At 44.3% G+C, this 26,079-nt stretch overlaps 5 protein-coding genes across 5 annotated transcripts; 2 read left to right on the top strand and 3 right to left on the bottom strand.

The window, feature by feature from the left end:
- Window positions 1–27: 27 nt before the first annotated feature.
- LOC135346580 (mitochondrial tRNA-specific 2-thiouridylase 1-like) lies at window positions 28–2,793 on the bottom strand. Its single transcript, XM_064544252.1, has 10 exons — window positions 2,539–2,793; window positions 2,318–2,483; window positions 1,615–1,775; window positions 1,440–1,507; window positions 1,283–1,387; window positions 1,184–1,237; window positions 748–811; window positions 422–692; window positions 225–282; window positions 28–166 (listed from the first exon to the last, which is right to left on the bottom strand). The coding sequence occupies exons 1-10, from the start codon at window positions 2,612–2,614 to the stop codon at window positions 86–88; spliced, it is 1,104 nt and encodes a 367-aa protein (XP_064400322.1). The 5' UTR covers window positions 2,615–2,793; the 3' UTR covers window positions 28–85.
- A 768-nt stretch (window positions 2,794–3,561) lies between these two features.
- Window positions 3,562–7,091, bottom strand: LOC135346537 (von Willebrand factor A domain-containing protein DDB_G0292740-like). The gene is made up of 3 exons (XM_064544187.1): window positions 5,892–7,091; window positions 5,227–5,341; window positions 3,562–5,116 (listed from the first exon to the last, which is right to left on the bottom strand). The coding sequence occupies exons 1-3, from the start codon at window positions 6,929–6,931 to the stop codon at window positions 3,698–3,700; spliced, it is 2,574 nt and encodes an 857-aa protein (XP_064400257.1). The 5' UTR covers window positions 6,932–7,091; the 3' UTR covers window positions 3,562–3,697.
- Window positions 7,092–8,190: 1,099 nt separating this feature from the next.
- Window positions 8,191–11,403, top strand: LOC135346546 (TBC1 domain family member 30-like). The gene is made up of 8 exons (XM_064544202.1): window positions 8,191–8,527; window positions 8,615–8,779; window positions 8,833–8,894; window positions 8,966–9,031; window positions 9,118–9,414; window positions 9,468–9,847; window positions 9,978–10,083; window positions 10,590–11,403. Exons 1-8 carry the CDS (start codon window positions 8,191–8,193, stop codon window positions 11,286–11,288), a joined length of 2,112 nt encoding a protein of 703 aa, XP_064400272.1. The 3' UTR covers window positions 11,289–11,403.
- LOC135346573 (uncharacterized) lies at window positions 11,332–12,623 on the bottom strand. Its single transcript, XM_064544239.1, has one exon. The coding sequence runs from the start codon at window positions 12,572–12,574 to the stop codon at window positions 11,423–11,425; it is 1,152 nt and encodes a 383-aa protein (XP_064400309.1). The 5' UTR covers window positions 12,575–12,623; the 3' UTR covers window positions 11,332–11,422.
- Window positions 12,624–14,871: 2,248 nt separating this feature from the next.
- Window positions 14,872–25,765, top strand: LOC135346523 (adhesion G-protein coupled receptor G4-like). Its single transcript, XM_064544168.1, has 18 exons — window positions 14,872–16,858; window positions 16,922–17,084; window positions 17,157–17,381; window positions 17,446–20,251; window positions 20,305–20,343; window positions 20,732–20,866; window positions 20,915–20,968; window positions 21,030–21,126; window positions 21,391–21,713; window positions 21,763–21,827; window positions 21,894–22,136; window positions 22,199–22,470; window positions 22,524–22,641; window positions 22,727–22,882; window positions 22,981–23,039; window positions 23,088–23,302; window positions 23,465–23,762; window positions 23,832–25,765. The coding sequence occupies exons 1-18, from the start codon at window positions 16,600–16,602 to the stop codon at window positions 23,942–23,944; spliced, it is 5,640 nt and encodes a 1,879-aa protein (XP_064400238.1). The 5' UTR covers window positions 14,872–16,599; the 3' UTR covers window positions 23,945–25,765.
- Window positions 25,766–26,079: the final 314 nt, after the last annotated feature.

Below are 26,079 nucleotides of genomic sequence, written 5' to 3' on the forward strand. Positions count from 1 at the left end.
GATCGATTTTTGCTGAATAAATAATTTTGTTGCTTATTATTGACGAAAAGTTTTCAAGAAGCTGAAACACTACTTTGGGGTACAGTCAGTTTTTGTGCAGTGATGGTCCTGGCTCTGCAATGCAGGCTCCTCCCAAACACTCATCTCCTTGATAGAACACTGCATACTGTAATGGGGGGGGGGGGAATAGTAATCCCTACTACTGGTAGCGTGGCCGGTCTCACCTGTCCTGGAGTTATGGCTCTTAGTGGCTCCCTCAGAGTAACATGAAGACCATACCTCCTGTATCAATAACAAAAAGTACGGTCATGACAGAATAATGGGTACTCACTGACCTTGAGTTTACAGTACATAGGACCAGGAGTGTACACACTCCTGATAGGACCAATGACAGAATACTGGGTTTTAACTAGGCACTGACCTTGAATTTACAGTACATGGGACTAATGAATGTTGATGACGATGACGCATCACACACTCGATGCCATCTGATTGATTGTTGAAGAGGTCACGTGATTTGCATGTGATCCAGTGTGGGTGTAGCGTGATGAATGAGGGAGTGTAGAGTGCCGGATGTGAGGTTCCCTCGGCCACTGTGACAGTGTTGGTGTGTGGGTCTTTGCTAGTTACACAGTATGGCTGGCTATGACCACCCAGCCTGGCACGCTGACCAATCGTATATAGATGGTGGCCTGGCAACAAACAGTTGAATCAATGATATTATAGAGCATGATCACACACACCCACCCTCATGCCTTCCAACCACCTTGCCAGAAAGGGTCACAAAATCACCAGGCTCACTCTCCACATACTGTGTACAAAGGGAGGGAGACAGCTTACATAGTAGCCAAGAAACTGGAGCAAAACAGTAGGTAGGGCTTCATACAGATAAACTTGCCAGGGTGAAAGTGATGTTTTGAGAATAGCTGAATATCACACACAGCCTTCTAGGGGGGTTTAAGGGGCATGTGCCCCTAGGAAAAGCTACAAAATGCATTCAATCCTAGCTTAAGTTATAAATTAACATTCAAAAAAAGACCAATTTCACCAAGGCTTCTTTGTCGAGAATGGAATTGCTCAAAAGCAAGAATTTTTCATTTCTAGGGATGCGGACTTCTGAAAATAGTGGGGAAAAAAGTTTTCCAGGAAGAGCGAGCTAAATGAAGCCCTGGTAAGTGTTCACCTGTGAGATGAAGCGATTGAAGTCTCGCTTGCCGACAAAGCACAGGCCCATGCTCTGTGGAGGGTACCATGACGATAGTATTGAGTATTTAACTATTACCTCTTTCTGCTGGTTAACCCTGTCCATTCCTTCCTCTCGTGCAATCTCTCTCACTCGTGTCTTTGTCAGGTGACCTACTGGAAACACTGTATTCTGTAGCGATTCCTGGGGTGGGGGTAGGCTAGATATAATGGGTGTGGTTTAACAAGGGACCTACTTGTGATATGTGTGACAGAAAGTAAGTCTGATCCTTAAAGGAGTCCACAGCTCTCAGTAGTCTCACTTCTGGACACACAATATGAGTCGTTGTACTCATGACGCACACACACTATAGGACTGTCTTACAACTGTCAGAATCCAATTAGACAAAAGAACAACACCTCTCAGCTCACCGACACTATTGCAGTCCACTCTGGCATAGTGTCCGGTTGCTATGGTGCTCACTCCGAGAGTATCCCTAGTCCACTGATGGAGGGATTGGAACTTGACATGCTGGTTACACAAAACATCAGGATTTGGGGTCAACCCCCGGCGAACACCCTCCAACAGAGAGCTGTGGGGGTACGAGAGAACTGTTGTAACATACGTAATTGAATTGATGTCATTACAGCAGCAAGTAGTGAGGTAATGTCTACATCTAGAACATAAGCGCCACCAGGTGCTGGCTGAATGCAAATTTTTGTTTTAAAGATACGCCCACTCAGAAGTGGAATAGATTTTTCTGGCGCTGCTGTAATTATACAGTATTGTCATAATCATAACTTGCTGCAAGTGTTAAAGCAAAGCATGCATGGCTACAGCCTCGAGTAATGTGTTGCTCCAGTGCAATATATGGCATGTTAAATAACTACCGTATAGTGGGTATATTTCGAGGGGATACACTTTCGTGGATTGACCATTATAATTAGAAAGGTTTTCGCGGAATAGCAGGCATGCGATATTAAATTCGTGGTACATGCTTGATCAGCGAAAACCGCGAACATTTTATACCCACGAAATATACACGCTATACGGAAATACATAAATTATTTCAACAGTAAAAATAGTTGAAATACACATCATTTTAAATTACAAGTAAACTGAATTTTTGTGTACCTGAAGACATGATTCCAGTACTCCTTAACGAAGTCCGCTCTATGACAAGGAATGCCCATCTCTCCACACAGCTCCTGAACACACTGGTAGTCTGTCTGTGATGAACAGGTGCCTGTCTCGTCCAAATCGTCCCAGTTGTGCATGTACACACCCACTAAGTCATGCCCTGGGGGGGTCAGTAATCATATCTAGCTGCTGCAGAGATTAGACACAGTGCTTACCTCTCTTCCTGAGGAGGAGAGCCGCTACAGTGGAGTCTACACCGCCAGACATTGCCACAGCTATAGTGCGAGACATCTTCTAGCTAGCTCATAACGTGCAATGTGGTTGTATGGTACGGGTCGTCAACACAACTTAGCCACCCTTCTTTCCTCTTCGGTTCTCTGGTTCCTCCTCTGGTTCCACTGTTCTTTAGTTCCATGGTTCCCTAGCTGGTTCCACACTTCTTTAGTTCCATAGTTCCCTCTGGAGAACTGACTTACATGTACGTACATAGAATGGAAGCTGCTTTACTGGCATTTTTTGCCTGGAAGAGGGGAATTTATGCGGCTCAGCGGCTCAGCGGCTCATGTTTGAAGAGGCAGGTGTTCTATGACTCGACAATGTTTGCAGGAGAGAAAGCAACCCATCTGCAGTTCTCAAGTACTACAAGGGAGAGGATGACTGACTCCGACTGACTCCTCTTACCCTGTATTTACCCTCGGATCTCATCTTTCTTCATGGGAACTTTATGAGGAACTCTCGACCGAAGGGCACGATTGTTTCCATCCCATGAAGAGGAATGGCACATATGATATATGACCAAGCCTTTCATTGAGGCATTCAAGACCGAACGCATACCAAAGTACGCAATGTAGCTTATGTACTACATCGACGTAGGTTTGCGGGTTTCTGAGCTAGCTTTAAAAGCTAACGATGATGGTCAGGCTTCTTCTTTGGAGATAAGGTCAGTGCAATATCCTAGCACTCATATGTTGTGTATGAGTTGCTCCTCACAGATTACGTTATGTGGACATATCTAGCAATGTTCCAAGCTCCTTCCAGATCGTTATGCTGAGCTGCCTATCTCTATCCTGAGGGCGTTCAAACAGCGTATCCAATAGAGACCCAATATCAAGGCCTTCTTGGAGTCAGACAGGAGCATGCCTTTCTGTGGGAACTCTATCATCTAGCTAGACAGTTTTGTAGGATGCCGGTCACTTCAAAGAAAATTGTCTAGTTTTATAACACTAGACTATAGTGAATCAAATTTATTGAACAATGATGTGAAACACATACAGAGAGCAATCTTTAGTTATACGGAGTACCGGTATATACAAAATTTGGGCTAGTAAAGTTATTATAGACACTAGTAAAGATATCTAATTAGTATAACAGTCTCTACACATAGTTTTTGGCTGCCTCCTTGAGCTTGGTTAGATCACTGTCTCCAGACTCTAGCCATAGCTCTGACTTCATGGCCAACAACTCCCACTCGTTGTTCTGTCCGGCAAACTTGTGTTCGAGATACGCCAGCATGAGTGCGGTTGCCCATACCGCTGCCCCACACACCACTGGACAATGACTGGACAGCTCAGATACAGAGCAATGGAATATCTGAGCTGCTACATCCTCCAACACCCAGAAACCTTCAGCATGCTGTAAAGAGATGATTTTTGTTAGCACTTCGGACGATTGAAAACCTCCGAACAAAGATCCACTGTTTGGCTGACGGAACATAACACGACTTGATTGATGACTCGATTGATATGCTTGCGTGGGAACAAGAGGGGGTGCTCCGAACTGTTCATTCAAAAAAGGAGGGGCTCCAAAAGTTGAAAGCCGTGTAGGGGGTAACAACGGGGGGGCCCCAGCAGCAGGGTTGAGGTCTCCAAACAATTGAGCCGTGGGGAGCGGTCCTCCGAGAGAGTCATAGGATGGAGAGGTTGAACTATAGGATGGAGAGGTCGGACTGTAGGATGGAGAGGTCGGACTATAGGATGGAGAGGTAGGACTATAGGATGGAGAGGTCGGACTGTAGGATGGAGACGGTGTTTGAAGTGACATCATCTTTGGAGATGGACAAAGTAGGTCACAATCTAGTGCTCCTCCCGAGAATGACATACAAGTATTCCCTGTGTGTCCCATTAGTCCACTAGAGACTCCTAAGGTTGGAGGCACATGGTGCATTCCAAACTGTGGCACCCCCTGTTGCGCCATCTGTTGGCATCCCCTATCATGTGTACCCTTACTACCATACATACTGGTAGTTGGCACCATGTTGTAACCACTACTGAATGCAAATCCACTGTATACAGGGCCCTGTTGAGCTGTAGCAGCTAGCACGTCCCATACTTTAATCGCCCCCTCAATCGGCTTATCCTGGTCTTCATCAATGGCAATGTATGCAGTGTGGGAAGAGATGACACTGGACTCAATACTCAGGTCAATGACGTCTTTCTTTCTACTAGATTCGCTCTGCCAATCTTGGATAAGTGCCTTGGCTGCTAACTGATGTACAAATGTCTGACTCATTGTGTTGCTTGCGGAAGGCTCGTGAATACTGAACTGCAACAGATACTCAAACGGTTGACCCAGTACTTTTCCTCTGAGAGTGGCTGATCCAACGAGAGACGTGTGCAGAGGGTCGTCAGAGAGGGCCTTGCTTTTCAAGATACCAAAGATAGTTGTCTTGTCACCATTGTAGAGGACTGGTAGCTTTGCTGGAGCTTGAGCGGCTTGAAACCCAGATGGTATGTCAAAGGCGACCTCAAAGTCAGTGACTGCTGGCTGGAGTGCTCTCTTGAGACTGGCTATAACCTGCAGCACAATATGGGGCACTTGATGTCACATGATGAGTACAATGTTGCTGCACAATACAGTGCAATAGGTTGAGCTTATCACATGACAGACTAACAAGTTGAGATCACCTTTGGTTGCATTCTCTCTCCCTCCTGTACGAACTCGGCCGTGCCATTGCCTGCTCTTGCTAGACCTCTCACTAACTCTGTGGAGGCTCCAGATCCAATGCCAAATGTAAACACCCTGAGGGTGGTGAAGCCATTGAAACCCCATAACAACACAATAGCTCAATTCCTAATGTGAGATTCTTTTGATTGCAAATTGCGACGTTTCTACATTGATCGTAATCGAAAGAACAGCAATACACAATGTTCAAAGCACAGGGTTTCTATCTTTCGATTGCAAACTGGGAGGTTTCTAGAATAGCAGGTACACATTGTAGGGTTTCTAATTAATGTTGAGAAGCTACGTTCACAGTATGCTTTATAGTTATAGATGAATAGAGTGTAGAAATAACTTCTTCTTTCGATTACAAATTGCGAGGTTTCCCCATTGAATTACACAATGTTCAAAGAATTAGTGGCACGCAATACAGAATTGCTAGAATCGTAATTAGCGTCCAAGCAATAAACTATGCATTCAAAACCCAGTCTACCGTAAAAGGAAATACAGTACACGTATGTGTGTATTGTATACATTGTATATGGAATGCACTACCACAAAAATTAAGGAGAATCCAGTACAAAACATAGGAACAAAAATTGCTTACACTGCACACACATAACAAACTTACCTTGTGTGAGAGGTATTCTTTTTAACCTCCTGAATGCAGGCACTGGTATTGCTGACTGAGCCATCAGTGAGCACAAACACTTGTCTTGGCAGACCGGGTAGAAGGGGCTGAGAGTAGATATACTTCAGGGGGGGCAGTAGCTCCGTACCCCCCAGGTTGGCAAACATTTTGTCTGTTTCCCGTACGGCTCGGTCCAGACTTTGCTGTGTGTACTCCATGCTGCCCGCAAAAACAACCTTGAAGGTGGAACCAAATCCAATGATGTTGAAATGACAGCCAGGAGGGATGCTCTTCAGAAACAACTTCAGTGTTTCCTTAGCACTGCTCATAAAATGGCCAGCCATACTGCCACTGCGATCGATGACAAAGATGAATTCGCAAGCTGCTTGTTTTGTGTCAAACTTTGGAAAGAAGTTGAGCATAACTGCCGGGGATCCCATGTAGCTACGTTGACTCAGTGAAGAGCTGCCAGTTTCAATCAGAACAGAAGGTTGGTGAGGATCGTTGTGTGATACAGAGATGACCAGGTCTTTGTCCAATGGCTTAGGCTCTCCAAGAGAGACCCTAATGTTTTCCTCGCTGCGTTGTGTTGTTAGCGAGTGTGTAGGTGAAGCAATTTTAGAGATTGATGAGGGATCGCTAATGTCTAGAGTGAAATCATACACGGCTGGTGCAGTAGCTCGCTTTGTAGTATTCAGAGGAGGGAAGATGCCTGGTTGCTGTACGGGGTCATTCAATCCAGCAGGTGTGTAGCGGGGTTTGATGACGCTAGGTAGCGTGAAGTGTACTCCACCTTCAGCATTCAATGGTAGCATTCCGACCAATTCAAGGTGAACCTCAGCACTCGACTGTGGTGGCAGGTTACCGAGGGCGATGCTGAATATATCTCCCGTCGTCTCCTCTCCTAATGCAGCAGTGAACCCACTGGCTAATGCATCATCGTAGTCTTGCTTTGCCTCCTCCTTCTCTTTGAGTGATGCCTTGACCCTCCGACCTCCTACAGTTGCTGCCAATCCCACCACTGCATATGACTCGTCCATTGGGAAGCGAAACAACACCTCCACTGGAGACTGTGTATCATTACAATACTTGAACACAGACTTTGTAGCCACAACATAACCGGTTAGCTTGGCTGCCACTGTAATGTTCTTGAGGGGCACTTGAGTGTCTTTTGGTTGATTAACACTGGCTGGAACTAGTGTTCAAGCTGGCGCTGTGCTAATGCCTCTCGCCATGTTTTTGCTTTCGCTCAAAAGTATTAGAGTGTTATCTATAATGAATTTTATATTAAAGTTAGCTTATCTATATAAAGTCACTGAGAAGAAAAGACTTATTTACATGCATCTATTGTAAGTTATTATTTTTTGTATTATGTGGCTTACCAGGACATCAAGAAAGAAGAAAATTGATTCTTCCAGGATCTGTAGTTCAGTGTATATAATATCTAAGAAGAAAAGACCTGTGTACATGCATATTGTTATCTATATTGTTATATGGTAGTGTTTTGTGGCTTACCAGGCCCTCAAGACAAAGATGATTCTGCCAGGAGGATCTGGATCTGGATCTTGGATATTATTTTCTCACACATGGGGAATGAGCGCGCATGCGCATTACATCCACAGGAATAATTAAAGGGTGTGTCCAAAGAGATCAATTTTACAAATGGCTACTGTACTGCTAGCTAGCTGTTTTAACAGATATTTTCTGAGTATTGTAGCTAACAAAAAGCTAGCGCTTTAGTGCAAGGCTAACTCATATGTTGAATAGAAAGTTTGTGCGGACAGATGATGCTATGAAAGATTCTGAAGAGACTGCAACAGCCTTCAATGTGAGTCAAACTAGCCATAACTCGAGAAAGAAGCTTTAGTTTGCTAATCCACGAATCAAAATCCAAGAGAACGTGGCTAGAAGCCTATAGAAGCTGTTAGTTTTCGTCGCATTGTAACCGTTGAGCAGTTATAGCTGGAATACACACACACACACACAGACAGACACACACACAGTCAGCTTTACCGTATCCCTCGTGCGGCTACGCCTCGAGGCATAATAACTAGCCCCATTGGGAAGAGTTGATAGTTTGGTTGGAACATCTTTCTTAATTTAGCAGCAACGCCCTCTTTTTGATGCCAACTTAAAATTTATTGCATAACTGTGGCATAACTGTAACCTAACACCGTGCCAGGAAACTAATGGCACTTCCACAAGACACCCGTCAGTACAGTATAGTAGGTAGCTAGTCAGCACAGCGTCCACTAGCTGATCAATGGCCCAGTGAATATAGTGAATTCATCTCAAGACAATGGCCAATACTACTCCACTGATCTCCAGGGAGTTGCTGTCCTCAGTGAGGGACCAGCTCCTCTCCTCAGCCAAACAACATGAACAAGAGCACAAAGAGACCATTATGCTCTCCCCTCCACTACTCCCAAGCCCTCCAACCAAACCGACACCCATCACACCCATCACCTCACCCACACACACCTATCCTCTGCTAGACGAGTTGCTAGGAGACATCCGACGATCATGTGGTACTAGTCTAGCATCCACACCGACTGCCATTAGCTCCGACGGGGACAAGGCGGACAGTGTGTTTGAGTGTCGAGTGAGGCGGTCACACACAGAGCTCAACTCTTTAGGTATAATAGTGGTCATTGTTAGGTACACCTTTGTTTGATATTGAGGGACCATCCTACATGTACTATTGAGAATTGGTCCCTTTGCAGATGTGGTTGAGCTGCGTGGTATGGTGGGTACCTTGAGTCACGAAGCAGACTGCGTGTCGGCTCTTCTAGTCAAGCTCCTCAGATCTCGAGACAGGAACTCTCATAGGCTTCTCAAACAGTGCAACAAGCTCTCACTCGTCCTTAAAGACTTCTCAAAACAAAGTGGTTGGTCTATAATACAATATTAGCCACTGTGTTTATTAAGCACACTCATGCAGGACTCTTCGGTGACCTGACATTCTCTCTGTCCCCTCCTGTTGCTGCTAGCGACCATCAGCCAGTGAGTTCCTTCCTTTAATACTTTAGAAGCCCCAACTGACTACCTGTCTGTGTATGTATCTTCTTGTGCAGTGGCTAAATGGTTGGAAGGCTCTCTCTAGACTGCCCAAGGGAATACCCAAATTCTGGAGAAGAATAGTAAGCTGACCCTTCGACTTTTGCAACTTCTGAGAATTATGTTTATCGATATATTTCAATGTCTAAACGTTTATTCATCCCCCCAGCTTTGGTGTGAGCTGGCGTCACTAGGCACTGTTGAATTGGACTGGGACTCTGTGACTGCAGTGGCCTTCAGTGAGTTCTCTCAACCTGGGGACGAGGCACTCGGCTCACAGATTGTCAAGGACCTACATAGAACTGGCAACACTGGTTTCAGCACTGAACAAGAGCATGCGGTGCTGAAACGAGTGCTACTCGCGTATGCCCGTTATAATTCCTCCACTGGCTATTGTCAAGGTTTCAATGTACTGGCTGCTCTCATTCTAAAGGTGGTCAACTTTGACGAGCTCCGTGCTTTGAAGGTATTCCGTCGTCCTAACAAACACTGTCTTTGTTGATACCATATTTACTGCAGGTGATGGTCTACCTGATTGACTACATCCTGCCAGAGAACTACTTTGCTCAGAACCTGTATGCCCTCTCTGCTGACATGGCCGCATTCAGAGACTACCTCAAACACTTCCTGCCAGAGCTCAGCTCACATATTGAGAGTCTGCAGCGAGAGGCCTCAGGGCTAGTGAAGAAGGCGTACTCCTCAGAGAACCCTCCCGACAGTCAGAGTATCCATGCCTACGAGCCACCTCTAGCCGATGTGTTCACCATGCAATGGTTCCTCACGCTCTTTGCTACCTCCCTCCCTCGCAAGGCGGTACGTCGTGTATGGGACCTTGTTCTCCTGGAGGGTTCTGCGGCTCTCATACACACGGCAATCGCAATACTGGCTGTACTGGAAAGGTCAGGAGATGTTGTGTTGTGTGAGTGTGTGTGTGTTTGTACACATTAATTTTGTGGCCTGTTAAAAAAACTTTGACAGTTTATATTAGAACAGACACCTTTCAATATGATTGTGCGTGTGTTGCTACAGGGAGCTCTTGCAGACAGGCACAGCTGCTGACTTCTACACTGTCATGGCTCAGTTTGGGGAGAAACTGCGACGAGCTCAACTCCTACCATCCTCTGAGTTCATTCAGGTATTCAAAATAAACCTCTTGGGCGTACGGTATCACTAGGAGGCCTTTTACTTGACTGTCCATGGATCCAATTTACAGAATACATTATTTACGGAGGTACGACAGGCGTCGTGCAGCTCAAAGCAATTAGCCTCTTAGTAATAATTACATTCCGCTCATGTGTTTATGTTATTGCTGAGTCAGCTAATCAGAAAAATCTCAAGTTCCAGTATGCTCTGAAACTGACAGAACTAGCTATCTTGCAGGTGATCCCTGCCATTATTGCCTGTTTTCCAGATTAGTAGCAAGTGTTTTTGACAATTATAGTATTAGATTAGTTTGACTCAGCAGTAAAACAACACGCGAGCAGAATGTAGTTTTCAATTAGTTTTCAATCCAATCAGAGACTAATTGTTAGAGCTGGACCGTGCCTGTCGTACTTCGTCTGATGTATAGTTAAGAGTGCAGAGTAACTATTGTAGGTGAATTCTTATGACCTTTGAACTGCCATTCTTGTTCCCCTACAGATTGTGTATGCCATCCAAGACAATGCCACTTCTCCCAACTCGAACATACCCTCCATCTCCAAGCTACGCGAGAGGTACACTTACAATATCTGTCCATGGGCAATCAGCGATGAGGACAGTCCACAGGAGCTTAGTTGCAAGAAGGCGTGTCCCCCTCCGAGCTGTGGGGGGTCTCTGTCTCTGGGAGAGGTCAAGCAACAAAAGCGACCCAAGACACGGCCGGAGGAAACAGGAGAAATTGCTGCTACTATGACTGATTTCCAGAATACCTACTCACGAACTGGAGACACTCTGAATGAACAGATGAAAGTTTTGAGGGAACACTACAGTCACACAGCCAGACAGCCACAGAGTGTTCATTGCAGTATGAGTCTAGTGCCCCCTCAAGCTCGCATTGTGTGTCCACAGACCAAGAAAGCCGTCCTCTCTCCCCACAACACTGTACTGTCGTATGGTGCCGATGTCCCCGACTTTGTATTAGAGAGAGGCAAGTTCCTGAGTGGCTATCACTGCATTGAGGAGCTGCAACAAGTCAAGAAGAGAGTCTTCACAATTAACTACAGTCAACCAAGAACAGAGGAGCTAATGTGTGTGGGGCGCGACCAGGTGGGGAGTCAGAGGTCAGATAAGAGGAGGCGCTCTCAAGCTCGAGAAGAGGACTGGTTTATTAGACATACCATTGGACACTCGTTGCCATAGCCCCAGCCTCAAAATCATTTTACCCATGTATCATTTATAGTAATAGGTTCCGACCAAATTGTGATATTTTTTATTGTGTACAATGATATGGACAAATTAATTGAATTTAACACAACATCGAGAATGCACACAGGTTAGCTATCCAGTACATATTTGAGTGCATCTAACACCCTGGCCCCCCATGCAGTCTCCAAGTGGGTCATTCCATGGGGCATCCTGGATGCACACTCGTCCAGCAAGTACTTGTGTTTCCATCCACATCGAGTCAGTGTGTCAGACATCATCTTGACATCGTATCGATTATCTCCGAGACCATCTCCTGAGTCTATGTACAGCCTAGAGGGTGGCTGGGGGCGAGACTGGACCAGACTGTAGGCTGCATGGTTATCTCTGTCCACATGCCAGAATGAAGGGGACATACACACGGCTCCTCCAAACACTTGAGAGTGGTTCACTGCACACACAAACGCACATAGTCCACCGTTAGACGATCCCATGGCAACAGTGTGACAAGGATCAGGTAGAGTTCGATACGTGGCATCAATGTCTCTCTTTACAACCTCCACTAGGTAGCAAATATATGGATCTTGCGATGTGTCCTGGAAGTCAGCAGTACAATACTCTTTAGTCCGATTCCCTATGCATACAAAGTCAGAGTTTGGGACTGCCACTAGTATAAATTCTGGGAGCGTTCCTTGTGTCCAGTGGTGGTCACAGTGAGCATCCATTGCCCACCCCCCCATACACGGCCCCCCACAGTGCTCGGGGGTGGAAAACAAGTTCTGTCCATCGTTAGCATAGACTACAGGATAGCGACGTGTCGGGTCACTAGAATAGGATGGAGGGAGGTAGACAAAAACAAGACGTTGTAGAATGCCATGTGCAGCAATGTCAGCTGTTAGTGAGGGTGAGAGTGTGTGGAAGTGGTTTCTGGGGGTTTCCGGCCGATGGTAGTCTCTGTGAGGGGGGGATTGGGGGCGGAGGCCATAGACAGTGGGGTCCATGTGTACAAACATGACAGAGTTCCCACGCTCACCTCCTCTATGAGGATTGTGGTCATCATGGAACCAAGCATCATCGGAAAAAAACTTGTAGTGGTAGAAACCAGTGCAGAGTGAGAGGGTGACAGTGTAGCCTTCGGAGCAGGCCACCATGAGATGTTGAGAGCAGCTCCAGCCGTTAAAGTCACCAGTAAGATACACGGAGCTGTGGGTAATAGTCTCTTTATGGTAAATGAAGGTTACATTGAACCAAAAGTCATCCTTTGGCTGCCAACAGCTTGACATTGATTAGCCTCTTTCACCGGCCTTCGACTTCATAGAAAAGAAGTGAAGTGGGAAGTGCGGCCTGGGATCGAGGCTGGGCCAGATCCTTCATAGATGGGCGTGGCCCGCCTCCAAAAGGAGGCAGGAGTCGGGCCACGCCCATCTAAACAGTCCTTGCGGCCTGGAATCGAACTAGAAGCCAGACAGACCCCCAGACCCTCTGACAGACCCCTGACCCTCTCTCTAGCTCTAGCTCTGTGAAAATTTGATGGAAAAAAGAGTTCACACTAAACTGATATTAAAGTGTGATGCTGAAGTTTTTGTGATGCATGCAGCATGGTGATTCAAATTATAGTGATCAAACTTCTGCAGTGCAGGTGCAGACCACCAAAGCCAACGATAAATTAGTGAAGTGCATTTCTTCAAACCGTCCAACGAGGTGAGTTCACTATTTTAAAGCGAGTATATAGATCTAGCATGCCGTTAGGCCTTGGCGGATTATGCTATGAAAAAGAAACCATATAATGCAGTGCATGTAAGTGAGTCTAGTCTAGCACAGCAAGAGCAATAAAACCAAACCAGACTGGAGGCATGCTGAAACATTTTGAGAACGGAGTTTTAGTGGTACACGAGGCATGCACAGTGGACTGGGTTCTAGTTTAGGATCACAGCAAAGAAGCCTGGAGTCTCAGAGAAGTATCTCCTGGAGTAGGATCCCAGAGTCAGCTAACAGAGCAGTCACACAATTCTAGCTTTCTATTGTAGTGACCCTTTTCCATTGTTCCTGGTATGGGATCACTTCAGCTGTAAATACGTAGGGTACCTCAAATAAAGGCCGCGTGTAGACTAGTTAACATGCAAGTTCAAGCTTTTTTATTTTTGCTCAACAAAGCTCTAACATCGAAATCTGCCACTGTTAAAACTTATAGAGTAAACAACCGATTATCGAACACGTGCTATTTTCGAACGCTTGTTCTCGAGGATAATGGCTCAGAGCACTAAGCTGATAGTACCTAGGTATAGACAAGGTGAAGCTCTATTCAAGTCCAAACTCACGGCCAACAAAAAGCTTCTTCGGCAGAGTGACAGGGCGAAACACTCAAGTAATGGAACAGATTTAGTTCGAACATAGCCACGATTCTTCGAACTCTCTCTCTCGTATCAACAGAAGGCTCTAAGCAGCTAGCTACAATGCATGACCGTAATCTACAACTAGTAAACTATGTACAGCTCTGGTTTCGAGGTTTGACTGCAAACCGTTAGATAATGGTGGCCTCTTGAAAAAGTCCAGTATTGCCATCAAAATCCGATACCTTTTTATTTATAATCTCTCCATTGTTTTCCTATAGTTGCATTCTTACGTCATGGCTACACTGGAGATTATAAAGAAAAAGGCAATAATCGTTCAGATTTTGATGGCAATACTGCACTTTTTCAAGAGGCCACAATTATCTAACAGTTTGCAGTCAAACCTCGAAACCAGAGCTGTACATAGTTTACTAGTTGTAGATTACGGTCATGCATTGTAGCTAGCTGCTTAGAGCCTTCTGTTGATACGAGAGAGAGAGTTCGAAGAATCGTGGCTATGTTTGAACTAAATCTGTTCCAATAGTTGAGTGTTTGGCCCTGTCACTCCGCCGAAAAAGCTTTTTGTTGGCCGTGAGTTTGGACTTGAATAGAGCTTTACCTTGTCTATACCTAGGTAGTATCAGCTTAGTGCTCTGAACCGCTTTCCTCGAGAACGAGCGTTCGAAAATAGCACGTGTTCGATAATCGGTTGTTTACTCTACTTGTTGTGTGAAAGCTATAAACGCAGTGCTATGGCATCCAGGTAAAGCAGACCCAGAAATTACAAACAGACAAAGAGACAAATCAAACGACTACTATACCCGTGGCCGCCCACACGCGCCTCGGGTAACAAAGGTGAGAGTTCTTGTTATTCCTTCAGCCTTTCTTCCAGCTTCAGCTGTTCTGCCTTCTTAGTTGAATCCCTGAACATGAATATTTTACCACCCATAAAAGTAGATCCCACAACTGACTAAACATTGCTCTTGTATTAAAACGCCGCCTGCATGCCACTGGACATGGAGAGAACACCCATCCGCTGCCCTATAGAGTCTTGCATTGGTACAGTGTATTGAAGGATACACTCTAAACATATCCAATACAGGATTTTGAAGTATAGAGGGGGGAAATGAGAAAAGTAACCAGAAAATGTTGCTAAAAAAAGGTCAACTATTATTTCAATACCCAGCTATGGACACTCAGTCATAATTGAAAGGGGGGGGGGGGAAATTGGAGCTGGGGAGGATATTCCCCCTTTCCCCCCCTGTATATGACACCCTGCACTATATAAACCTGTGGTGTGCAATTAATGACAAAATTAGCCAGGATAGGCCGTACCAAAATTTGACCCAAAATGCTTATAATTATTGTAGAAAGTGATCCTCAGAAAGTGAGTGACCCACAGAAAAAATGACTCTCATGCAGAAATTGATGCCCGCAAAATAACAGTCCTATATTTCTTACAGTCTAGTAGCCTCGAGGCATAATTTGGTAAGTGTCATTGTGACCTAGCATAAGATCATGTTACATATAGTGCTGTACATAATTCTGATATTCATTATATCATTTTGACTATATTCCTGTGTGACAGTGACATACCTCCTCTGAGCTATAGGTAAATTCATGCCGACTTTGATTACAAAGTCATGAATCTATATAGTAATAAGTCCCACTGCATTTGTAGACTCACAAGCTGTTACTATTGCACCTGGTCAAACTCTGTGTAGGGACTCGTGTTGCACAGTCAGCATATCATCTAAGTGGCTGTGGTTTTCGTGACATCAGCACGTGATACTTAGATTTACTATATAGGGTATTCTAGTGCTATACATCACTATGATCTAACCGCATGCGGTCTAGCCACTTGAGTTGCCACAAATATCGTGGCAAACGTTGCACGAGTCTCTACATATAGAGTTTGACCAGTCTACTGTTGGCCGTGTAACTTGCGAGTCTACTGCATTTATATACCTCTCTGAGAGGTATATAAATGCAGTAGGTCTCTAGTCTCCACGAAGTGTGGCGCTCTAAATCCAACTTTTTCCACCTCAGCGCTCCGTCTAAAATGCAGCGTTTTTTTCTCATAATGTCCCAATCATAACGTGCATGTATAGTCCAGTCATAAAATGAGGTATGTGCATGCTCAACATTGCGTAATCACGTATATAGATCTCAAAGTGGTACGTCTCTTTTCTCGGTGGGTTGTAGGGCGAAGCGATAAGTGGACAGTAGCCATGCAAGTAGCAATTCTTGCAATAACTGCATGTCTGCAAGAAATACTGCATGGGCTACGTGCATGCATGTAGTGTTGCGAATTATAGTTTTTACATAGCTAGCTAGCTAGGCTGAAGCCTTCAACATTCGTTTGCTCTCGTGTGGGGCAAATGTCCACTCTGATAGCTATGGCTACAGTGAAGCTCATAACACTGAGCTCTCTTTAGTTCGTGGTGTTCACTTGGAACTATAAGCTAATCTGTGTTGCTATTTGCATTGAGTATGAATGTAGCTCAGCTATTAGACTGTCTGTGTTTAGCTCAGCGACATAGGCCACTCCAGTTAAGTATACAAATCACGTAAATAAAACGGCTACACTTATTCTAGTATCTATATGCTTATTCATTCCTGCCTCAAAGTCTGCATGCATGGCAAGCGGCTCACCCTAAAGCGTGAAATTTTGCAAGACAGGAATAAGAATGGTTGAAGGGTTAAGCAAAAGCTATAGGATAGTTCATCATTGAGCACACTAAACCTTCATCATTGAACCCTCACTAATCATTAGGATGACATTTATTTCTTGTATTTGCTTGTTACAATGTATAATTATAGGTAATGATTATTGCATAACAGCAGCTGGAAACATTCCGTCAAAACCCAGATACAACCAGACACAACATACCCACAACCCACACAAGGAAGTGTACTGCAATTTTTAACTTCCTGTTGCCCTAAATATTAGTATATAAGCACATATATAACCTGGTATGTCAGTTACATCTATCTGCATAGTTGGTTCTGTAAAAGCAGCAATGCAGGCACATGCAGTGACAGTGTTAGTAGTTTTGGTAGCATTGTCCGCTATTCCAATAGAACCAGCAATGCTCACTCTGACCACCAACTCAACTGAAAACTGTGGCAAAGGACTCACTCATAATGGAGTGTTTGTGCTGGTGGAGTATCGTTTGATAGAGACACAATCTAGCCCATGGACGCTCCTTCAGAGCATTAGCTTGAATGCTACAGGTTTGCCTATAATTTATACAACAGTAACTTTGTATTTGTTGTTTTCGTTGCACAATCATACAGTTGGATTTACGAAATCCCAGACAGACATTTTTGTACCTCTGTCAAATGACACTGTACAGCTGCGGATCGTTCAGCCAGAACATGGTGGTGGTTCCTGTAACTGCTGGGAAGTGGACGAACTGAGTTTTACATCAACTAATGGAAGCAGTCTTAATATTTCTTAGTAAGTCAATCACATCATGCATGGTTCGAAATTGATTATCATGGTGCAAGTGCATGCTTATACTACCCACAGCCATGACTGTTGTGCATCTAGTAGTCCGCTGATGTGTGGAAGTGATGTCGAGAGTGACTACCCTTTACTGTTCTGTGGTGGCAGTGCCAGTGTACCGAGAGGAGTTGTTTTTCCTCCGGTGGGCCTGAGTGGCTCAGGAATACTATCGGATTGTCCATTGAATTCTGTCATTGTTGATGACAAAGGACATCCTCCAACTAACTGCTCAAATGAAGAGCCAACAATGTAAGTGTCTAAGTGTCATTTCTGAACAGTTTTGCAATAATAATGTACTGTTTTGTTCTCACAGAGATATATCGTTTGAGTTGAATGTCAAGGTGCTTGATTGTTCTCCCAGAGGCTTTGATGAAGGTGTTGAGATTTCAGTTGGCGGCTGGGAGAATAATGGCCAATGGATACCATTAATGTACGCTGCAAACACTATTGAGAGAATACAAGATCGACACAACATCAATATTGGTGCCATAAATGGGAGTACAGTCAAAATCAGAGGCTACAATGTTCCCTACCGCATACAAAGTGAACCAGAGGATAATTTTTTTTTCAATTTAACAGTTTGTGGTGCAGCTGTGCTGAGGAATGGTGCTCGAATAAGGTGGCTTCAAACTGGTGCATTATATCGCAGTGAGGAAAGCTATTTGAGGGATGTTGTGACACTGAACAATGTATTTCAGAATAGTATTCTGCTAAATAGCACCGATTTTACTCTGCGCAATAGTGAAGTCCCAACATTGTCGACTATTGATTGTATTCGCCCATTTAACGTTATCATTCCCATTTCAACTAATGGAGCAATAATTTTTGGAGCATTGTGTGAAACAGAAGATTGTAAAATTAGGAACAGAGTAATAACAGCAAGTAGAATTGCAACCACCATCCCACTGAACATCAGCGAATATAATTCGAAAACTCCTACTTTCACTGAACAGACTATCATGGTTAACACTGAACAGGCTACCACTGAACTCAGTACCATGGTTAACACGGAACAGACTACCTCTGATCAAGCTACGACTGAGCAGGATACCACTGAACAAGCTATCACTGATGAGCAGGTTACCACTGGACAGGTTACCACGGAGCAGATTACCACTGAGCCGGTTACCATGGCTACCACTGAGCAGGCTACCACTGAACAGGCTACAACTAAAAAGGCTACCACTGAGCAGGTTACCATGGCTACCACTGAAAAGGCTACTACAGCTGAACAGACTACCACTGAAAAGGCTACCACTGAACAGCCGGCTACCACGGTGCAGGCTACAACTGAACAGGCTACCACTGAGCAGGTTACCACTGGACAGGCTACCATGAAGCAGGCTACCCCTGAGCAGGTTACCGTGGCTACCACTGAAAAGGCTACCACTAAACAGGTTACCATGGCTACTACTGAACAGGCTACCACGGTGCACTTTACCACTGAACAGGCTACAACTGGACAGGCTACCACTATGGCTAACACTGAACAGGCTACCACTGAACAGCCTACTGAACAGGCTACCACGTTGCACCTTACCACTGAGCAGGCTACAACTGGACAGGCTACAACTGAACAGGCTACCACTGAACTGGCTACCACTGAAAAGGCTACCACTGAACAGGTTACCACTGAACAGGATACCACTGAGCAGGTTACCATGGCTACCACTGAACAGACTACCACCGAGCAGGTTACCATGGCTACCACTACTGAGCAGGCTACCACCGAACAGGCTACAACTAAACAGGCTTCCACTGCAACTGAACTGGCTACCACTGAGCATGCTACCACTGAATTGGCTACTACTGAACAAGCTACTACTGAACAAGCTACCACTGAACAAGCTACCACTGAACAGGCTACAACTGAACAGGCTACCACGGAGCAGGCTACCACTGAAAAAGCTACAACTGAACAGGCTACAACTAAACAGGCTACCACTGAACAGGCTACCACTGAACAAGCTACCACTGAGCAGGCTACAACTGAACAGGCTGCAACTGAACTGGCTACCACGGTGCAGGCTACCACGGAGCAGGCTTCCACTGAACAGGCTACAACTGAACAGGCTACAACTGAGCAGACCACTGAGCAAGCTACCGCTACCACTGAACTGGCTACCACTGAACAGGCTACCACTGAACAAGCTACCACTGAACAGGCTACAACTGAACTGGCTACCACGGTGCAGGCTACCACTGAAAAGGCTACCACTGAGCAGGCTACAACTGAAAAGGCTACAACTGAACTGGCTACCACTGAATTAGCTACTACTGAACAAGCTACCACTGATGAACAGGTTACCACTGAACAAGCTACCACTAAACAGGCTACAACTGAACAGGCTACCACAGTGCAGGCTACCACGGAGCAGGCTACCACTGAAAAAGCTACAACTGAACAGGCTACCACTGAACTGGCTACCACTGAACAGGCTACCACTGAGCAGGCTACAACTGAACAGGCTGCAACTGAACAGGCTACAACTGAGCAGACCACTGAGCAGACCACTGAGCAAGCTACCGCTACCACTGAACTGGCTACCACGGAACAGGCAACCACTGAACAAGCTACCACTGAACAGGCTACAACTGAACTGGCTACCACGGTGCAGGCTACCACTAAAAATGCTACCACTGAGCAGGCTACCACTGAAAAGGCTACAACTGAACTGGCTACCGCTGAATTAGCTACTACTGAACAAGCTACCACTGAACAGGCTACAACTGAACATGCTACCACAGTGCAGGCTACCACGGAGCAGGCTACCACTGAACAGGCTACAACTGAACAGGCTGCAACTGAACAAGCTACAACTGAGCAGGCTACCACTGAACAGGCTACAACTGAACAGGCTACCACGGAGCAGGCTACCACTGAACAGACTACCACCGAGCAGGTTACCACTGAACAGGCTACCACTGAACAGACTACCACCGAGCAGGTTACCACTGAACAGGCTACCACTGAACAGGCTACCACGAAGCAGGCTACCACTGAACAGGCTACAACTGAGCAGACTACAACTGAGCAAACTACTGAGAATGTTGTGGAGATGTACGAAGCAATAGCTATGGTAAATCTAACAAGCGTTTTCTCAAATCTATCGAAATTGGTGAGTGTTGTATTAAATTCACATTCATATATTTTTAAGGTGCGTTTCTTTAGGTGAACAACAGTAAGGAGTTAATGGCGATTGACACACAGGTAAATGTCAATATTCATAGGTAGCTTGTCCTCCTACTCATTATATACACACAGCCTCCTGCTAATTCTCACTTGCGTGTATATAGGATCACTTGTATTATGTACACACACATGCAGCCTCCTAGCTATTCCCACGCGTTGTATACACACTGCTAGTCTTATGATTATTCATCAGGGTGTCATACAGGGGGGGAGGGGGATATCCCCCCCTTTCAATTATACCATAGCTGGGTATTGAAATAACAGTTGACCTTTTTTTAGCAACATTTTCTGGTTACTTTTCTCATTTCCCCCCCTCTACTTCAAAATCCTGTATGACACCCTGTTTATGCATTGTTTATATACATGTACACACAGCCTCTTATTAACATTGTACACACGCATGCAGCCTCCTGCTCAAGCTGCTTTGTCTCTAAAGCTGGTGATAAAAAATACTCAAGTTGTTGAGACGGCTATTGCATATCTTCTGAGCAGGATAGTAATCAGAGCTATGGATGTTGACAGTCCTCAACAGTTTGCCATGGTAGACATTGAAAGTGCTATAATAAATTGCACATTATGATTTATTCAGGTTGTGTTGGATGTTGGCGACACGCTGATTGATAGAACACTCATCAATGAACAGGTTTGTAAAAGTAAAGATTCTACAATTTCATTCATGCACTTTCTCATGCGTACACATACAGTCCAACACTGTCGCTGGCAGTACTCTGTTAGCTACTGTCGAGAGTCTGGCCCTCAACGTACTATCTCCAGACAGCAACATCATTACACAAAACATAGGTATTTATACATCATTACACAAAACATAGGTATTTATACGGTATTTGCTCTGGTTTACTGTTTACTTGTTATCAAAGCCAATCTTCCGTTGGGTCCACATTCCTTATGGGGGGCACTAATTATATAATGTTCCATACAATTACACAGCTCATTGAAGGACAAATTAAGATTGTCTTCCTATAGTTGATTTAGCTAGGCCGGACTTTCCCACTCCATAATTACATGAATAGACTGATGATATATGTTTCATCATAATTTCTCCAGAATTATTCGTGTTTGAGACACGAGTGGACAATAGAGATACATACTTCACTAGTATTGATGCGCATAACATCTCTATTCAAGTGCCCACTGAGTTAGTGAGGATAGTGGGTAACGGAACAACTGGGCCAGTCACTGTGGCCTCAGTCTACTACAGAAACATGAGTGGGCTGTTGCCCGAAACTCTGCCGGGAGTGAGTGACACTGTGCTAGCGTCTCCAGTGGTCTCCACCAGTCTGCAGTGTGGGGACAAGATCTGTGACACAGCCAACATTCAACTCAGTCAGCCAGTCATTGTGACACTGAAACACAGCAAATATGCACAAGTAAGGCTTGTTTGACGTCGATCTTATCTAATACTCCTATTATTTTCAGGCTCAAATCGAAAATATTGATACCAGCAATGCTACTTGTGTATTCTGGAAATTTATATCTTACAGGTATCAGTGCATGTGATATCTATAGAGGTGCATACAATTTATGTATGCTGGTTTCAACATATGCAGTGGTAGTCCCCTGGCTCATGGACGATGGGACACTGAACGTTGTGTGAGAAATTACAGTCTCTCCAACTCTACGCATACTGTATGTGAGTGCACACACCTCACCAACTTTGCCATTCTCCTCAGTGCACAGCCACTCAACCTACCCTCTGGTGTGGCCCTGTCTCTTTCAATCATTGGCTACATTGGAGTGACTATCTCTGTGATAGCCATGCTAGCTACCATTTTGGCCCTAGCCTGTTTGAGGTGAGAACTGCTTCACCGATGCGGAAAGTTCGCCTTATAATATTAGTCATAAAAAAATACAGGTCTCTTTGGAGCATGCGTAACTTCATCCACATCAACCTGTGTGTGAGTCTGATTCTGGCACAGCTGACGTTTGTGAGTGGAGTAACCCCTCACGGAGGAGGGGGTGTGGTGGATCCTGGTTGTAGGACTGCAGCAGTTCTCATGCACTACTTGTTCCTGGTGTCCTTCATGTGGATGCTTATGGAGGGGGTGGTATTATATGTGGCCCTCGTCAAAATCTTTGTCAAACACCAAAAAAGATACAATATTGGCTTCTTTCTATTCAGCTATGGTGAGTTCTCCCCTAACTGATTACAATTCTAGCTTTCATTTCCATGCATGCAGGTGCTCCTCTGCTATACATGGTTCTCTGTGTTCCCCTGGGCTTTGCAGTTCCTCACCTGGAGGACAGTTATGGCTACATACAAGATGCCAATGAGACCACTGCTATTCCTAATGTAGTGTGAGTTTTATGAAGTTGCTGCTTAGCAATCACGGGTTCTCATTAAATTTCAAATCTTCCCTAACTATCCTGATTATGTGTCCAGGTGCTGGTTGAATCCCTACTCTAACTTTATTCTGGTGTTTATCGTACCAGTGTTGTTGACCACTTCCGTGAATGTTGGCTTTTTTATCATGGCAATTATTGTCATGTCCAAACATGCAAAAAGACAGACACACAAGAATAGACGGGATAAAGCAAAGTGAGTTTATTAATCAATCACTCTTTACCAAATTTCACAATTGTCTCCCTTCTATTAAAATACGAACTAGTTAAGGATCGTTACAATCCGCCATGCAGGTATTGGTTAAAGTCGTCTGTGTCACTGGTCACTGTCATGGGACTGACATGGATAATTGGTGAGCACAATAATAAGTGATACAATTATTGATTAACATTATTAACAGGTGTTCTGGTGTTCGAGGTCCCAGAGCTGCTCCCTCTAGCTTACATCTTCACATGTTTTGTTGCATTTCAAGGACTGGCCATTTTCATAATATTTGTCCCCCTTTCCAAGCAAGTGAGGGAGGCATACTCTAAATGGTGGAAGGTCAAGGTGGCAGAGTCGGACATTCTCAGCAAACACTTTGGAGAGTTTTCGTCTACAAAAAGAACCTCTTTGGTGAGGCGCCTGATATAACTGACTGTCTAACCCCTCCCCCCCATCTGAAAGCATTCTAGTATAATTATTATTTTGTACTGTACCAAGGCTGCATGTAACTGATTCAGTACGTTGGTACTTTTGCTGCCATGTTGTTAAAGTGTTCATGCTCTTCTTTCACAGACTGGTACTAGAAGCACACGCCTTATTTCATCATCATCTTCGAGTCGCTCAAATAGTTATAATGTCGAAGCTGCTAGTCCGACCTCTCCAGGCCTTCATTCAAAGGGTGTGAACCTCTACTCGGTTATATCGCATGGACCCAGGGTGACATTGGAATCAAGCATTGAAAAGGTGGATTTGGACATCGTACACGAAGAACGAAGTTCAGAAAAGAAAAATGAAAGGAACTTGAGATCTATGCGTGAGTACAAATCATGTTTTGACATCACTTTTGTCTGCAAGAATGTCGGCAAACAAGGTATGTCAAACCTAATTAGTTGTCTTATACGTAGAGCCCGAGAGTTATAGTTTGCGTGCATGTCTACAGATCAAAGAAATGTTCCAAGTACGTCCGAATTTGATTGCAGTATCGCTAATGGGACCACAGTATTCAATAACATGTCTGCTGTTGAGAATGGAATGGAACATCCAGACACATAGCTATAGACCCACTCCCCTTGCATGCATCCTTAAGTCCTTATAGTGTATACTTACCCAACTCTCATAAATAATTATTAGTTCATCTTATATGATCAGAGGAATAGAGATATATTTCAGCTGTCCACCTATGTATAAACCAAAATGAATGTGCAAGTAGGAGACTTTCGTAGCTACTACTGCCTCCTAGGGTTCTGTTGCATGTATACCATTTTATTATCTTTATCTGTGCTGATATAAATTTTTTATTGCAAGCTTTGAACTCCTATAAGAGGGCGGTTCGTAATCAAGTGGTTGGCAACTTTTGTGCCACGCACATTGCAATACCGTATAGCACGAAATTTTCGCGGATTTCGTGGGTCCTACACGAAAATTAAGTCCACGAAAATTGTTCTTTAACTAGAATTATCTGCTATAACGTGCAAAGATTTAAAAACCTGGCTTCTGGTAAGCAGTGTTTCCGCGAATATTGTGCAACGAAATGCTTTTAGAGGCCATTCCACGAAATATAAGTGCCTCGAAAATTTCGTGCTATACGGTAGTGTTAAGAAACGCAATCAGGCTTGTCATGACTACGCATGGGTAGTTTGTTTGTTAGTCTCACATTCTCTCTGTTTTCTCTGTATTTGGAACCAGACCTCTCCTTTCTGTCTATATGGTGCCGCTGTCTATATGGTGCCATGAACCAGACCTCTCCCTCTTATCCCTATACGATGTTAATTGTACACTGTACGTAAAAGTGGATAGCCCTATATATGCTCTAATGTGTGTGCTTAGGGCCACTAGCCTGAGGCTATGTAATCACAGCCACAACCTTATCTCACAAAGGATGGGAATGTTGGTGGAAGAACAAAGAAAGAAAGAAAGAAGGAAGCCAAAAAAAGGGGGAGAGTCTGCCTTGCTAAGTCGCCTGACGTAGACAACATTATTTTAATGAGTGTGGGTTGAGAGTACACCGCATGCAATAACTCTCCTCGATCCCACCACCAAGGCCAGTACTTACTTAGAACGCATTTATCAGGAACATATCTGTACAGTTAGCAGTGTACTACAGTACCGGTACAGTAGAATCTAAGACTTTGTGAGACAGAAGTATAATTATAGACTACTACTGTTTAGATCTAGATTTAGTCTTTACTTAGCCCTTGTCTACGATGTCTCCACACTTGACTCCTGGCGTACAATGCAATAATTGCTTTTGGAATCTGCTCATGAGCTCCATATTTTTTAAGACATGTTACTGTAACTGGGCACTGCTGTGCTATATTAAAGATTTAAACATACCGCTATGTTTATTCTGATGTAGTCATGAGAGTATAGATTGCATTCTTGCTGATTTGTCTCTATAGCTACTTTATGTTTACTTTGTTCTGCTTATGGTTTACCGTATAGCCGGTAATTTTTTTGGGGGGGGGGGGCAAAACATTCGTGGTTGAGCAATATTTAGTCACTTTGTGGGATAATATTTTCGTGGTTGCTGCTTGCACTGCAGGTAAAGGTAGGCAAGGTTGCTTCGTTCATGGGTAAAATATTCGAGGTCTGAGCTCCAACCACGAAAACCACAAACATTTTGTCCCCCGGAAATTACCAGCTATATACGGGGGTATACCAGTTTATATGACCATGTTATTTTGCTGTGCAATTATTATAAGTTAAGTTAATGATCTTTACAAGCAAACTGACACAAGTACATGGATAATTGGTGAGGACAATAGAAATTACATATAGTCTATAGTATATGGCTATAATCATGCACACAAACATCTAACGCAGGTGTTCTGGTGTTCGAAGTCCCTGAACTGCTCCAACTGGCGTACATATTCACAATGCATTAAAGGGGTGCCTATACTGTTTATTTTTTGTGCCCCTTTATTAATTTCAAACTGCTTGTTTTGACATCACTAAGAACGGCCCAGGGTGTCAGCGTCTGGAAATCAAGGTGTGTCAATTAACTGCATGTTCTATACATATAGTATTATAAATATAGCCGTTGTATTTGTGCATGTCTTCTGTATATGTGTCTTCAAATCTACAATGAGTTAAATTGCTAATGCACCTTAATTGCAGTATTGTATATAGTGTTGGTTGTTGGGGATGGGAATCACCCCATGCAGTGAACTTTGACTGAGATCCACTTA

The sequence above is a fragment of the Halichondria panicea genome, chromosome 13, assembly GCF_963675165.1.
Source record: "Halichondria panicea chromosome 13, odHalPani1.1, whole genome shotgun sequence".
NCBI classification, from domain to species: Eukaryota; Metazoa; Porifera; class Demospongiae; order Suberitida; family Halichondriidae; genus Halichondria; species Halichondria panicea.